At 31.4% G+C, this 14,216-nt stretch overlaps 4 protein-coding genes across 5 annotated transcripts; 3 read left to right on the top strand and 1 right to left on the bottom strand.

Moving 5' to 3' along the window:
* Positions 1–566: 566 nt before the first annotated feature.
* On the bottom strand, positions 567–1,230 carry LOC111682633 (uncharacterized protein C15orf61 homolog). Its single transcript, XM_023444625.2, has 3 exons — positions 1,075–1,230; positions 830–1,016; positions 567–748 (listed from the first exon to the last, which is right to left on the bottom strand). Exons 1-3 carry the CDS (start codon positions 1,174–1,176, stop codon positions 618–620), a joined length of 420 nt encoding a protein of 139 aa, XP_023300393.2. The 5' UTR covers positions 1,177–1,230; the 3' UTR covers positions 567–617.
* On the top strand, positions 1,023–7,929 carry LOC111682621 (probable cyclin-dependent serine/threonine-protein kinase DDB_G0292550). Of its 2 annotated transcripts, XM_046950835.1 has the most exons (5): positions 1,023–1,165; positions 6,030–6,961; positions 7,021–7,251; positions 7,314–7,586; positions 7,643–7,929. In XM_046950835.1, exons 2-5 carry the CDS (start codon positions 6,097–6,099, stop codon positions 7,834–7,836), a joined length of 1,563 nt encoding a protein of 520 aa, XP_046806791.1. In that variant the 5' UTR covers positions 1,023–1,165; positions 6,030–6,096; the 3' UTR covers positions 7,837–7,929. The 2 variants fall into 2 exon arrangements, with proteins under 2 accessions (XP_046806791.1, XP_046806790.1); XM_046950834.1 differs by lacking the exon at positions 1,023–1,165 and having other exon boundaries at positions 5,897–6,961.
* On the top strand, positions 2,557–4,443 carry LOC111682622 (delta-1-pyrroline-5-carboxylate dehydrogenase, mitochondrial). Its single transcript, XM_023444614.2, has one exon. It carries the CDS (start codon positions 2,564–2,566, stop codon positions 4,298–4,300), a length of 1,737 nt encoding a protein of 578 aa, XP_023300382.2. The 5' UTR covers positions 2,557–2,563; the 3' UTR covers positions 4,301–4,443.
* A 1,283-nt stretch (positions 7,930–9,212) lies between the features above and the next one.
* LOC111682634 (phosphoinositide 3-kinase regulatory subunit 4) lies at positions 9,213–14,159 on the top strand. The gene is made up of 11 exons (XM_023444626.2): positions 9,213–9,463; positions 9,523–9,703; positions 9,765–10,219; positions 10,276–10,894; positions 10,959–11,376; positions 11,443–12,038; positions 12,101–12,500; positions 12,563–13,019; positions 13,071–13,506; positions 13,564–13,739; positions 13,804–14,159. The coding sequence occupies exons 1-11, from the start codon at positions 9,366–9,368 to the stop codon at positions 14,036–14,038; spliced, it is 4,071 nt and encodes a 1,356-aa protein (XP_023300394.2). The 5' UTR covers positions 9,213–9,365; the 3' UTR covers positions 14,039–14,159.
* The last annotated feature ends 57 nt before the right edge of the window (positions 14,160–14,216 follow it).

Raw genomic sequence — 14,216 nt, 5'->3', positions numbered from 1 at the left:
ATTCGTCGTTCGTCTGCGTAAGAAATAGAAATAAACCTATCGTACAGTTCGTTACGTATGACGAAATTCGTCATATGCACTGATTGTAAGTATTTTCATATAATTTAGTGTGTTCTATATCTGAGGACGAAGATTCGTTCCGAAAAATTCGTCGTTCGTCCCAATTGTGCGTATAGCATAATATACTAAAGTAAATATATATACATATTAAAAAATTCATAATATTATAAAAAAATTGTTTAAGAATAAGGTGATCTACAAGCTAGATTTTTTAAATTTCATAATATCAAAAAAATTATCCATGAAAAGCAGTTTAAGAATTTGATTTATTTATTCTAATCTAAAATTAAAGCATTTTAATGCTTATTTTTATAAAAAGAGTATTAACTTCTGTTGCATCAGCTGTTTACACTTTTGTATTTCTTGTTCACGTTTAAACCACCTCCATTAAGCGCTTAAAATAGCAAACAAAATTAACTAACTGAATACTCAAAAACCACTTTTGGTGATTAATCGTTCACCTAAAGATCAGCTCTAAATTTGTGTATAATTAAAAAAACATGTAATTTAAATGAAATCTAATTATTAAAAATAATTTATTAAAATAAAAGAATCAACTAAAAACGAGAGCCTTTATCTTCAGCATATAAAAAATAAATGGTGACCTTTTCTCCGTCGGGCATTATAACAATCTCTTCGTGACTAATTAAACGTATAGCTGCTAAACCATAAAATAACATTGGTAAACCTAAAGAAAACAACAATATTAAAAAAAAAAACACAAATTCAAAATTTTATTGTATCTTCTGAAGCGAAAGAATATACATACCCAAATTAATAATTTTCAAAAAACGAAAAAACTTATCTTCCAATGATAAATCCTGAATTTCTCTTTTACTACAATGATATTTTAGATAAGGATAACAGGCTGTACGCAAAATATGATAATTTGTACCCGTATCTAGGGTCCAATTAAAATGTGATTTACCCCATTGATCGTTCTGAACATCTTTTAACTAAAAATTGTGAAAATATTAGATTTTAGTCTTATAGAATGGTTATTGAATTGTTTACCTTCACAAAATAGGAAGTCCAGGGTGGTTCATTACATTGTTTCAAATACGCTGTCAATACATGTGAAGCTTTTGGTTTTAGTAACAATCGTGTAAGTTGCATTTATTGTGTAATTTAATTTTTATCTTAAAATTATTTTTATTTGTTTATGCAAGTGTTTGTAAACAAAAGTCATATGTTTGTTTCCGTAAACAGCTGTGCTGTTAAATTGGTGTTGGAAAACGTTATTTTTATTTTTATAAAAAAAAACATATTTTTGAAAGTGAATTTCAAAATTTTTTTCTCTGTAAAATTTTAGTTGTGGGACTAATTAAAGCATTCTCTAATTTATATCAATAGGCCCAAATATACTACACAAGCGGCTTGACAAACATACTTTTTTTGTTTCAACATACACTTACACAAACATGGCCCGTACAAACACCTATTTTTTCACGTTTTTTGTGGACTTGCAAAGATATAGATATAAATTTTTCTTTGAAATATAAATTTTGTAAAAAATTTCTTGTTTATAAATATAAACAATACAAGCAGTTAGACAAAAATTTAATATGTTTGTGTAAAAATCCCAATTTTATTATTTTTGTACAAGCAAACCGCAAGCATTTGTACAAACACGAAACACCCTCATACACTACACAACAGGCTTGTACAAACGTTAAATTCTAGTATGTTTGTCAAGCCGCTTGTGTAGTCTATTTGGCCCTTTATGAATACGGCCGTATCTGTCTTATTCATAAACATTTATCGAAGGTTTATGGAACAAATTGTGTATTAAAATTTGATATAGGTATATACCTTTAATAAAAGATAATGAATAAGATCCATAATATGTTATCTGTTTTTGAGGACAAAATACCTACTTTGCTTATATTACACATTTTTTGGGGATTGCAATGAATGGAAAACAAGTAGAAAAATATAGTCGGGCATGGCCGACCATATAATACCCTACACCATGTGTATACGTAATTATGGCATAGAAAGTTCAAATCTGGAGGTACGGTTGTATGGGGGTTAGGTAAAATAATGGACCGATTTCAACAATTTTCAATAGGCTTCGCCCGTGTGCCAAAAAATATGCTTGGTCCAAATTTCATCAATCGACTTAATCGACTCAAAAAATGATTCTGAATCGATCGGTATACTTTAAGGTGGGTATTGGACCAATATTTTTGTATGTTACAAACATCAGCACAAACGTATAATACCCTCCCCACTATAGTGGTGTAGGGTATAATGCGTTTAAAAAAATATTCGAAATCATTTTCATTATCGGCTTTAGAAAAGTAAGAAAATACTATTAAAAATTTTTAATTTTAAAAACTGGACCCTAGTATTTTAATGGATAAAAAATTATATTTATATTTTATATAATCATCAAAATTGTTTTTGTTATTTTAAATAGTTTTCTAGTTAAAACTGAATTTTATTAGATGACTGAATAATAAAATTTTATTATTCACAATATACAGAAAAATATATTACCATGTTTTCAAAATCATATTTTATTATTCTACGAAGATTTTCTCAAAAAATTGCCCAGAAAGATACAAAAACTTTATTAACTTCATCGATTGTATCAGTTAAAAGATTTGATCAAATAAACTATAAAAATGAACCTATATTAGAGTATAAACACGGATCGGAGGAATTAATCAATTTAGAAAAATCATTGGATCACTACTCATGTAATATAGAAGATATTCCTATTGTAATTGGTGGCAAAGAAATAAAAACAAATCAAGAACGTTACCAACGTATGCCTCATAAACATAAAAGTATTATTGCTAAATATTATTATGCAGATCAGAATATTATAAATCAAGCTATTAGGGCAACTAAGAAAGTGAAAGAGGATTGGGATAATACTGCTTATGAAAAGCGTGTAGAATATTGGGAAAAAGCAGCCAGTTTAATGGCCACTAAATATCGAGCTGATTTAGTTGCTGCTACTATGTTAGGTCAAGCTAAAACAGTTTATCAAGCTGAAATAGATGCTGCAGCTGAATTAATTGACTTTATCCGTTTAAGTGCCGAATACCTAAAGGAATTAGTTCATTATGAACCTTTAAATCCAAATGTTAAAATTTGCAAAAATCATATGATTTGGAGAGGATTAGATGGTTTCGTAGCGGCAATAAGTCCTTTTAATTTTACTGCTATAGGTGGTAATTTGGCTTTTACGCCGGCGTTGATGGGTAATGGTGTTCTATGGAAGCCGGCCGATAATGCCATGTTATCTAGTTGGTTAGTATTTAAGATAATGCATGAAGCAGGTTTACCTGAAGGTGTGGTAAATTTCATACCAGCCGATGGTCCTACGTTTGGCAACACAGTTACATATTCACAAAACTTAGCTGGCATTAATTTTACTGGATCTAATGCAGTATTTCGCAGTTTGTGGAAATTAGTAGCCAAATATATAGATTTTCATAAAACCTATCCACGTTTAAGTGGAGAATGTGGAGGTAAAAATTATCATTTTGTACACCCATCAGCCGATGTGAACACCGTTGTAGCTTGTACTATACGAAGTTCATTTGAATATAGCGGTCAAAAGTGTTCGGCTTGTTCGAGATTGTATGTACCAGACAGTTTATGGGAGAGTCAAATTAAGAAACCACTTTGTGAGCTCACCAGGCAATTGGTGATTGGAGATGTTTGTGATTATAAAAGTTTTACATCGGCTGTTATCAATGAAAAAGCTTTTCTACGCATTAACGAATATTTAGACTATGCCAAAACTAATTCTCAATGTGATGTTCTAGTCGGAGGACGTTGTTCAAATTTACATGGCTTTTTCATTGAACCCACTATAGTCCAGGTACGTGATCCAGAAGATCGCCTTTTTAAAGAGGAAATATTTGGTCCCTTACTATCGGTTTTTGTTTACAAAGAGAAGGATATAGATAAAACAATAGAATTAGTTCGTAATACTTCTAAATATGCGTTAACGGGTGCCGTATTTGCTACAGATGAACAATTTTTAAAAGAAGCTCTATGTAAATTTAAATGTACAGCTGGTAACTTTTATATAAATGATAAATCTACAGGAGCTGTTGTCGGTCAGCAAGCATTTGGTGGTGGAAAGTTGTCTGGAACTAATGATAAACCTGGTAGTCCTTACTATTTATTACGTTGGACTTCGCCCCAAACTATTAAGGAAACTTTTGTGCCCCAAACAGATGTTTATTATCCGTATATGGGAATAGATACAACTTGAATTATTGTTACATATATACATAAATAAAAAAATTAAAAGGTATTTAAACGGAAACGAATTGTTACTTGTATAATACTAATACATATTAGGAAATAGGCACATCGATTATTTTTCCGATTTGTTTCATGTACTCGTCATATAATGTACCCGGCTTAAATTCAATCAGAGCACCTTTGTCTTCAATTTCAGAAGATGCTTTGGATTTTCTACGTCCTATTTGTTTAGATTTGTTTTCTCCCTTATTTGTTGATACTTTATGTGATGATTTCGTTCTGTTTTTTGCAATATTTTTATAGTTTTCTTTTGAATTGCTATTAAATCCGAAATAATTAAAGAAGCCACGATTTGAACGCATTTTATCTTCATTATCATTTGACTTTTTTTCCAAAGCACAAAGACAATCACTGCATCCTTTATATAAATTTTCATTGTCTAACGCTTGTTTATTTTTATCCATAAATATGGCCGCATTAAAATTGTCTAATCTTTTTTTAAATTCATCATATAATGGGCTGTAGTTTCGGTTCAATGCTCGTTTGTCTTTTTTTAAAGAATCTGCTTCATATTTATCTTGAAAATGGTTTAATCTTTGTTGAAAATAGTCATAGAGACCAATATTTGGATTTACTATATCAATAGTTTTGGCGCTGAGAAGATTGGTGGATTTCTTGCATATTCCCGATATTAAGAAAAATATAGAAAATATAGTTATTTGGATATTCATAATTTGTAGTTGACTTATTTTGTTTATTTCTATTGTCATACTTTTTAAAAGTTTTGAATTCCCTTTTTAAGTCTAGTTTTCGCTAATGATAAATAATGTTACTGTCGTCCCAAAATATGGAATATCCATATCTATATATTTATTAACAACTGCCTCTAAAAAGGAAAAGCTGTCGATAGACGTGTCTACTAACAATACGAAGTAAGTAGACACGTCAACTTCCAATGGTAGTTGTATAACTAATGCTATGAATACACGGTTGTTAGATCTTACAACGTCGGTTGCAGAAAATCTCTGATAACAGTGTAAACTTACAAATTTTGTCTTGTAATAATGTCAATAATGCTTTTTCTGACAACATTGCAAAAGAAAAATTGCAAGTTCAGACGTTTGTTAGACATTTTCTGAACATTTTACTGACAAAGTTGTAAGATCTGACAATCGTGTATCACGACTTTTATAAACGTTGATAATGTATTTTTTTAGTGATTTCAAAAAGACTAAGACAAAAATATTGGATAAGGTCTTAAATAATACTATGGACAGGTGAGAGTGAGACCTTAAATAATCTGTGTCACGTGACGATAATGTTATTTGTGATGAAATTCAAGTTAGAACTGCAAATTAAAATTTATTATGTATATCAATAAATTGTATATTAAAAGAGAATCAATGTCTGAGACTATGGAGAGAAATTAATACGAATCTGTAGGGAATTTATGTATATTGTTGTAGATGTCTTGATAAGAGAACCACTAGTTCAAAACTTTATAGGACTAAATTTTAACTGGTATGGCCTAATGTGGGAAGGTTTTTTATGAACTTTATATTTGCATTATGAATCAAAAACACATCTGGCACCCTTAACATATTTGTCACAAATGAATCTTATTACAATTTTGATAAAAAAACTATAAAAATTGTTATTTATATTTTCTATCATGAAATGTCTTATAACAAAACGTGTTTTTTAATCCTTATTACAATTATTGTTACCAAACAAAGCCTAGAATCAAGTCATCAAATAAAGCCGATTCAACAAAGAACAAATAGAAATATTTTTAATCAATATATGCAAAATTATAATGGAATCTATAGAACTAATGAGAGAAATCAAGATCAAAAAGAGTATGAGAAATATATTAAAAGATCTATAAGAGAAGACTTACGAAATAATGAAAATGATATCAATAATAAATTTACATTACTTGGAGAAGAAATATTTGATATTGATGAAGAACAAAATCCAGATAAGATAATAGATATTGTTAATATGGAAGATCCTTCGTACCACTTCGGAATAGAAGACTTAAATAAAGAATACGAAAGGAATGAAAATGATATCAATAATAAATTTACATTACATGGAGAAGAAATATTCGATATTGATGAAGAACAAAATCCAGATAATATAATAGATATTGTTAATAATGAAGATCCTTCGTACCACTTAAGGAAAGAAAATTTAAAAGATACCTTAAATAAAAATTTAAATGGAATGGATTTTAAAGATAATCGAAAAGATTTATCAAATAAAAATCACAATAATCATTATCTACTTAATAAGTATAGCTATGAAAATTTCAATGATGATTATGGATATTCAAATTATTATGATGATGAAATGCTAGATATTACAACATCAAAAACTTTAGATTATGATGATTTTATATTTAGAAGAGAAATTTCATCAAATGCTATTAATAATAAAAATTTAGAAAATGCTTCATTATATCCTACAGTTTTAACTAAAGCTTTACAAATAAGTTTAAATCCATCGGCTCCTTCACCTGTAGGTGGCAGTCTGTTAGGCAATGTTGCCCAACAATTAAATACTAGTACTTTAGATTTGGCTAAAGAAATAACTAAATCAGAAACTGCTAAAAATAATGATCAATATTCTCAAATTGTTCAGAGTTATTTTACAAATAATAAAGGTAAATATTGATTATTAAATCCTTTTATTTAAATATTTATATTTGAACTCTACTTTTAGCTAGTAATACTAGACTAAATCAACCTCTAATAGAAACTAAAGAAACTTTAGGGGAAAATCTACCAACTCGCTTTGAAGAAAATTTGAAAAACAGTAAAAAAGATCTGGAAAATAGAGAAACCTTTGATGGCATATCAAGATCAAGTTTAACAGAAATTTTAGATCGTGTTTTAAATAAATTAGAAAGTATACACGATGGTAAAAGTATGGATTATGAAGATCATCACGATGGTAGTTAATATCGCTGAATTGAAAAAAATATATAAAATCTTATTTTATTTAATTTTATTTAGGGGCTCCTTGTGATATTATTGGTTCTTGGAGTTCCCTCACTTTAGGCTTGTGTTTTAATATTGAATTGGCCAAAGATAAATTTCATGATATTTCGCCAGCAGAAATCAATAATAAGCTCTTAACGATTAGTGTTGTGGAATGTACTCCTCCAAAACATCATCAAATTATTGATCTAGATTGGAAATTTACAGGCAGTGCCTTAAAACAATTAGGAGGTCTTTTTTATTTATATGGCCAGAAAAGAAGTGAAAGTGTTGCTGCAACATTTTTGGGTAAGATGTAATAATTAAAAAAAAAAATAATAAATTATTAATTTTAATGTATTAAGGTTTCTGTCGCACTTGTGGGGGCATTGATACAATATTTGGTTCTTGGAATTTTTTATTCCCATCTAAGGATTGTAATGATATATCTTTGGCTTTTGACGTAAAGCGTGACGTTTTAAGACGTATACAAATGGAGACGAAAAGGAAGGAACGTTTTAAGGAGCTACTTTATAAAAGTCGTCATGGAAAAATTTAATGATTTTTTTAATCCATTTTATTATTTATAACAGTTATATATTTTAATTTAATTTATTATTGGAATAAAAAAACACATTTCAATGAAATCATATCATTCAAGATTTCTACAAAGTCTTTTTTACCTCTGTAGTTTGTTGGCGGTGTATTAAACACTCAAAATGCCAGGTTATCCCACGTTGGTTCGGAGGGAGACCTCCAATCGACCTATACCTTTATATAGAAAGTTGGAGGCACGAACAATTAATTATTCAAAAGTATTATTTGGTATCCACCAATTTAATTAAACATAACCTCAAACGAGGTAAGTGAAACGAAAGTAAGCAATTAATGTAAACAACGCATAACTTGGAAACAGTTATACGGAGTAATACACTCAATTGGTGCGAGTGAGACGCAATTCTGTAGAAAGCTCAAGTGTGTCTGATCGTCCTTGACTTGAATTATAAAAGAAAGATTATTTTCAAATTGTTAAATGGTTTGCTGAATTATTTAAAAAATATCTATTGAATGATATGTATCTATTAGATTTGTGCATCTAAGATTCTTAGAGTGTGCCTGCCTTACGCACTAACTAACTTAAAAAATTCGTGAGGGTCATCAAGTCTAGAATAGAACTTGCTTTTTGTTGAGATATGAGTATAGGTATTAAACATAATTATGAACTTAAAAGCCCCATTCGGCGGGTTCAGTTGTATGAGGCTAGGTGAAATAATGGACCGATGTAAACCATTTTCAACAGGCTTCGTCTACAGTATCAAAGACGATCATGTGCTAAATTTCATTGAATTATCTCCAAAATTGCGAATAGTAGTTTGATTACAAGGCATATTACGGGGTTCACTTGTATGGGGGCTAGGTGAAATAATGGACCAATGTTAAAAATTTTCAATATGCTTCGTCTACGGTACCATAAAAGATCATGTGCCAAATTTCATTAAATTATCTTCAAAATTGCGACCTGTAGTTTGATTACAAGGTTTACAAGCCCTATTGGTGGGTTCAGTTGTATGGGGGCTAGGTGAAATAATGGACTGATCTTAACCATTTTCAATAGGCTTCGGACAATAGAAGATCATGTACCATATTTCACTGAATTGTTTTTAGCCGATTGGTTACAAACATCAGCACAAACCCAATATACTCTCTAAACTAAGTGTGGGGAATAATTATATATTCTTATACGATTTTTTTATAAAAATAGTAATTGAACGAACTTTAAAAATATTTTTTTTATTATAAAACTTTATAATTTTTATGTGGAATATAAATTTTTTAGTAAAAAGTTGATTGTTAAAAAAACCAAGGGTTAATTTACTAACAACCCTGTTTTCTGTTAACTTAACAGAATTATAACATTTGTTTATCACGAACACAGCTGATAACAAAACAATTGCTGCATTGTGTGAAAATTTTCTGAACTGCACTAAAATTGAGAAAAAAAATATTAATTAACATTTATATACACAAAAAATAATTTCCAAAAAATAATAAATTAATGAAATTATAAAATATATAAACAGCAGGAAAATGGGTAATCAATTAGTTGGTATAGCACCATCCCAAATATATCCCGTAGAACATTATTTTTCGGGTCAATTTGGCAGTGAAATTGTATTCGATTCGAAGTGAGTAAAAAATAGCTAAAAAAGAGGCGTATTATTGAGTAACTCTTAAAAATTTTCAGCATGGGGAGCACCCGGTTCTTTAAGGTGGCCAAAGCGAAATCAGAAGAGGGTCTTATTGTGGTAAAAGTTTTTGTTAAACATGATCCCACTTTGCCACTGGAAGACCATAAGGAAAGGGTGGAGTATATAAAAAAGACTTTAGCTAATGCCGTTAATTGTTTACCTTTTCAAAGGGTGGAGGTGAGCTAGTTGCTTTAAATTTTGAGTATTAAAAAAAATTAATTAATTTAAAAATGTCCAGCTTACCGACAAAGCTGCTTACATTATGCGTGAATATGTCAAGCACAGTCTTTATGATCGTGTCTCCACTAGACCATTTTTGACGGTGCTCGAAAAGAAATGGATTACCTTTCAAATTCTATGTGCTCTTAACCAGTGTCACAAACAAAAAATCTGTCATGGTGATATAAAATTGGAAAATATCTTAATAACTTCATGGAATTGGATTCTTTTATCGGATTTTGCTTCTTTCAAACCTACTTATTTGCCCGAAGATAATCCAGCTGATTATACATATTTCTTTGATACCAGCAGAAGACGTACTTGTTATATAGCACCCGAAAGATTTGTTAAAACTTTGTCATCAGATGATGCAGATGGTAATGCTTCAATGTTTCCAACTGACTCTATAATACGTTTGGGTCCATATTATTCGGGTAACACACTACTGCCAGCGATGGATATATTTTCAGCTGGGTAGGTACTTGTTTGATCACAGAGTATATTTTAACAATTCATTTTTCTCTCTTAAGATGTGCTCTTTTAGAATTATGGACTGAAGGTACCGCTCCATTTGAGTTCTCCCAATTATTAACTTATCGCAGCGGTGAACGTGAACTTGTCGAGAAACATTTACAGGGCATAGAAAATGAACGTTTACGTGATCTTTTAGCTTCTATGATTGATTTAAATTCAATGAATCGTAAAAGTGCTGAAGACTATTTGGATCAAGAACGAGGTCGTCTATTTCCCGAATACTTTTATTCCTTTCTACAGTCATATTTACAAATGTTTTCCTCATCACCAATAATGTCACCCGATGACAAAATAATGCGTTTACATTCGGATATTAATCATTGCATTAAAGTTTTAACATCGGGTGAATGTTCAGATTTAACACCCGAATCTGAGTCAGTCGATGATAAACAAGTAAATAATATTGCCAATGAAGAGGAGGAAAAGAAAGATTCTGAATCATGTGCCAATATGTCACCAGATCAAGATGGTTTAATTTTAATTATAACTGTGGTAACTTCCTGTATACGTGGTTTGAAACATTCGAATACGAAAATATGTTCTTTAGAAATTTTACAAAAACTTTCAAAATATACAACTTCAGAAACTATACTTGATCGTATATTGCCTTATATAGTAAGTTTGGCAAAAATTTGAAAAAAAAACATATTAAAATTTATTATTCAAATATAATTTTTAGCTACACTTGGCTCAAAACTCCTCAGCTAAAGTTCAAGTTCAAGCTATTGAAACTCTAACAGCTTGCCTCAGTATGGTTAAAGATATACCGAGAAGTGATGCTAATGTATTTCCCGAATATATTTTAGTATCAATTACCAAATTGGCAAACTGTGATCAGAGTGCAGTAATTGTAAGAGTAGCATTTGCTAGAAATATAGCTAAATTAGCAAAAATAGCTATATATTTTTTGGAAGAAACACAACGTAATTCTCCCAATGATATGCCAACCAGACGTTATGAAGCTGAGTTAAATGCTCTGCATGAGATTATACGCCAAACGGTGTTGAGTTTGTTAACCGATCCTAAAGCTATTGTCAAACAGACTCTAATGGAATCAAATATTTGTGATTTGTGTGCTTTCTTTGGCAAAGAAAAGGGTAAGAAAATTTTAGCTTATAAAGTGAATGAAATTTTTAAACTAACTTGCTTTATTTTTTAATTAGCCAATGATGTTATTTTGTCTCACATCATGACATTTCTCAATGATGAAGATAAAAACTTGAGAGGTTCTTTTTATGACAACATCGCCGGCGTAGCTGGTTATGTAGGATGGCAGGTGTCTGATATTTTAGTGCCTCTTTTACAGCAAGGTTTTACGGATCGTGAAGAATTTGTTATAGCAAAAGCAATAAGAGCTGTTACCATTCTCATAGAATTAGGTCATATTAAAAAACCAACTGTTACCGAAATCATACAAGATACTGCTTGCTACTTGTGTCATCCCAATTTATGGATCAGACACGAAATATGCGGCATGATTGCTACAATGGCCCGTACTTTATCCGCCATAGATGTGCAATGCAAAATAATGCCGGCCATATCGAAATTTCTTAAATCGCCTTTGATTCAAGTTGAAAAACCAGACATTTTATTGGATTGTATCTTACCACCCATACCGAGGCAGGTGTATGATAATGTACTGCGATTTGCGGATGTTCATAAATTTATTCACGCTTTGGAAGAGCGAGCTAAAATACGCAGTACTACACGTCCCGGTTTGGTGCCACAATATGGCGACATGGGTCAGACTTTAAGCAGTGTAAGCATGTTTGTTGGATTTGTTTTATTAGAAATGAAAGTAAAATTGTGTATTTTTTATAGCTATTCCGCCGTTTAAATTCTGAAGGCCTGACCGATCAAGTTGAGATACAATTATTGGCTATGAAAAATTTTCTGGTGAAGCTGAAATATAAATCTCAACAAGATGCCGATGAGCCATCTATATCATCAAATGGCCGCATAAGTTTAAATCGTAAATTTATTATTTGTCATGATTTTGCTTTGGTTGATAAACATTCAACCACTAAAATGACATTAGAGCCTAGAGTTAGTGAGGGCATAACACCCACCTCACCACTGTCAGATGTTGTTGTTTCACCAGGTGGTGGCTTATCGGGAAGTCCAGCTTCCGGTGTCATAGTTTTGGGAGCCCAGGCAACTACAGTAAGCGCAGCAACATCTTTGGGTGAATACACAATGCCCGAAAGGAATTATTGGCAGGGTGAGTTCTTCGTTATAATAACAAATAGTGAAAGTAATATGTTATTTATCTCTCTTCAATAGAACGTTCATCGGAATGTCGCAAAGATTTGGAAAGTTTGCGTACTAAAATGAAAAGTCGTTATAGTGTTTTAGCACTTTCACAACGTAGCCACTTGGATAAACATAACAGTCCCTATCCACACGGTTGGCGTTTGGGTGGTACTATGGTCGCTCATTTACATGAACATTCCGAATCTGTTATTAAACTTACATCACTTAAGCCATATGGTTCACTATTTGCCAGCGGTAGTATAGATGGTACTGTAAGACTCTGGGATGCCAATAAGTTGAGTGGTAGTCATGGCATAAATAAATCACGGCAAGTATATACGGCCAATACACCGATTTATTCGTTGGCCGCCTGTGATAATGGACAATCATTGGCAGTTGGCGGTAAAGATGGCAGTTTATTAATAATGCGTATAGATAGAAATTCTTCAAAGATGACATTACAACAAGCATTGCATTTAGATCAAAAGTAAGTTTGTAATAGAGAAAAAAACATCAAATTATATTCTTCATTTTACAGTGAAAATGATGGACCGGTGGTGGATATGCATTCCTATGAACAATGTTCTCAAAGTGTTATTATCTATGCTACACTATATGGTGGTATAGTGGCCTGGGATACGCGCATGCAAAATAGTGCTTGGCGTTTGCAAAATGAATTAAGACATGGTGTTATAACCACCATATGTGCAGATCCCACTGGCTCTTGGCTGGTAACGGGTACTAGTGGTGGCAAGCATATTTGTTGGGATTTAAGATTTCGTTTACCTATAGCCGAAATAAAACATCCCGCTGATTCTTGGATACGTAAAGTGGCTTGTCATCCCACAGAACCGTCATGTCTAATATCAGCCTCACAATCTAATAATGAAGTTTCTATTTGGAATATAGAAACAGGTCACCGTCATACTGTATTATGGGCCAGTACAGCTCCAGTTTTATCCTACACTAGTATGGTAAGTTTTATAAAGTGAAAATATAAGTAGGCGCTTAATTTTGCATTTTAAATACAGAACGATCCGGCTACTACATGTGGTATTTTAAGCGGTGTGGTCGACAATTCTCCCTTTTTAATAACTGGCAGTTCTGATCAACGTTTACGTTTCTGGGATATAACACAACCGAAAGGGTCTTCATTAATTGTACCATCGGCTAAGGATAATCTCAATGATGTATCATTTAACTATGAGTGAGTTTTGTTGAACTTGTGTGGCACCTTATACATATTAACTATTGAATATATTTTATTTCAGTTCTCGTTTAATTGAGGGTAGTCAAGTGATAGAAGAGCATATTATTCCCATGGGAAATGTGGCAGACATTAATTCTCTTAGAGCTTCTAGCGAAGAGAATCCACGTTCCGGCCCCGAAATACCTTCGGCCAGTCATCATGATGCCATTACCGATTTACTAATGTGCAAAACCGACAAAGATCAAATTTATGTAGCTTCAGCTGCACGTGATGGTGTTATCAAATTGTGGAAATAATTCTATTTCAATTATTTTTTTTCTTATCTAAAAACGTATTCTTTTTTACTGTGATTATATTTAAGTTCTATGATTAAAAATATATATTTCAATAATTTCCATGTTCAATATCGTATTAAATAAATGTTCTCTACAGTTCATAATTTCAAAAGTAAAGGCTCCTCCGGTGTGGTCCCTA

This window comes from Lucilia cuprina, chromosome 4 (assembly GCF_022045245.1).
Source record: "Lucilia cuprina isolate Lc7/37 chromosome 4, ASM2204524v1, whole genome shotgun sequence".
Taxonomy (NCBI): domain Eukaryota; kingdom Metazoa; phylum Arthropoda; class Insecta; order Diptera; family Calliphoridae; genus Lucilia; species Lucilia cuprina.
Note: the sequence above shows the minus strand (reverse complement) of the source record. Positions and strands in the feature narration are given on the sequence as shown.

Coding starts and splice junctions, on each gene's coding strand:
- LOC111682633 (XM_023444625.2), bottom strand. CDS start 1,176: ATGCAACTTACACGATTGTTACTAAAACCAAAAGCTTCACATGTATTG. Junction 1,017..1,074: donor GGACTTCCTATTTTGTGAAG/GTAAACAATTCA, acceptor CACAATTTTTAG/TTAAAAGATGTTCAGAACGA. Junction 749..829: donor TTTGAAAATTATTAATTTGG/GTATGTATATTC, acceptor TGTTTTCTTTAG/GTTTACCAATGTTATTTTAT.
- LOC111682622 (XM_023444614.2), top strand. CDS start 2,564: ATGTTTTCAAAATCATATTTTATTATTCTACGAAGATTTTCTCAAAAA.
- LOC111682621 (XM_046950834.1), top strand. CDS start 5,971: ATGTCTTATAACAAAACGTGTTTTTTAATCCTTATTACAATTATTGTT. Junction 6,962..7,020: donor TTATTTTACAAATAATAAAG/GTAAATATTGAT, acceptor CTCTACTTTTAG/CTAGTAATACTAGACTAAAT. Junction 7,252..7,313: donor TTATGAAGATCATCACGATG/GTAGTTAATATC, acceptor AATTTTATTTAG/GGGCTCCTTGTGATATTATT.
- LOC111682634 (XM_023444626.2), top strand. CDS start 9,366: ATGGGTAATCAATTAGTTGGTATAGCACCATCCCAAATATATCCCGTA. Junction 12,039..12,100: donor TGGGTCAGACTTTAAGCAGT/GTAAGCATGTTT, acceptor TATTTTTTATAG/CTATTCCGCCGTTTAAATTC. Junction 13,020..13,070: donor GCATTGCATTTAGATCAAAA/GTAAGTTTGTAA, acceptor TTCATTTTACAG/TGAAAATGATGGACCGGTGG.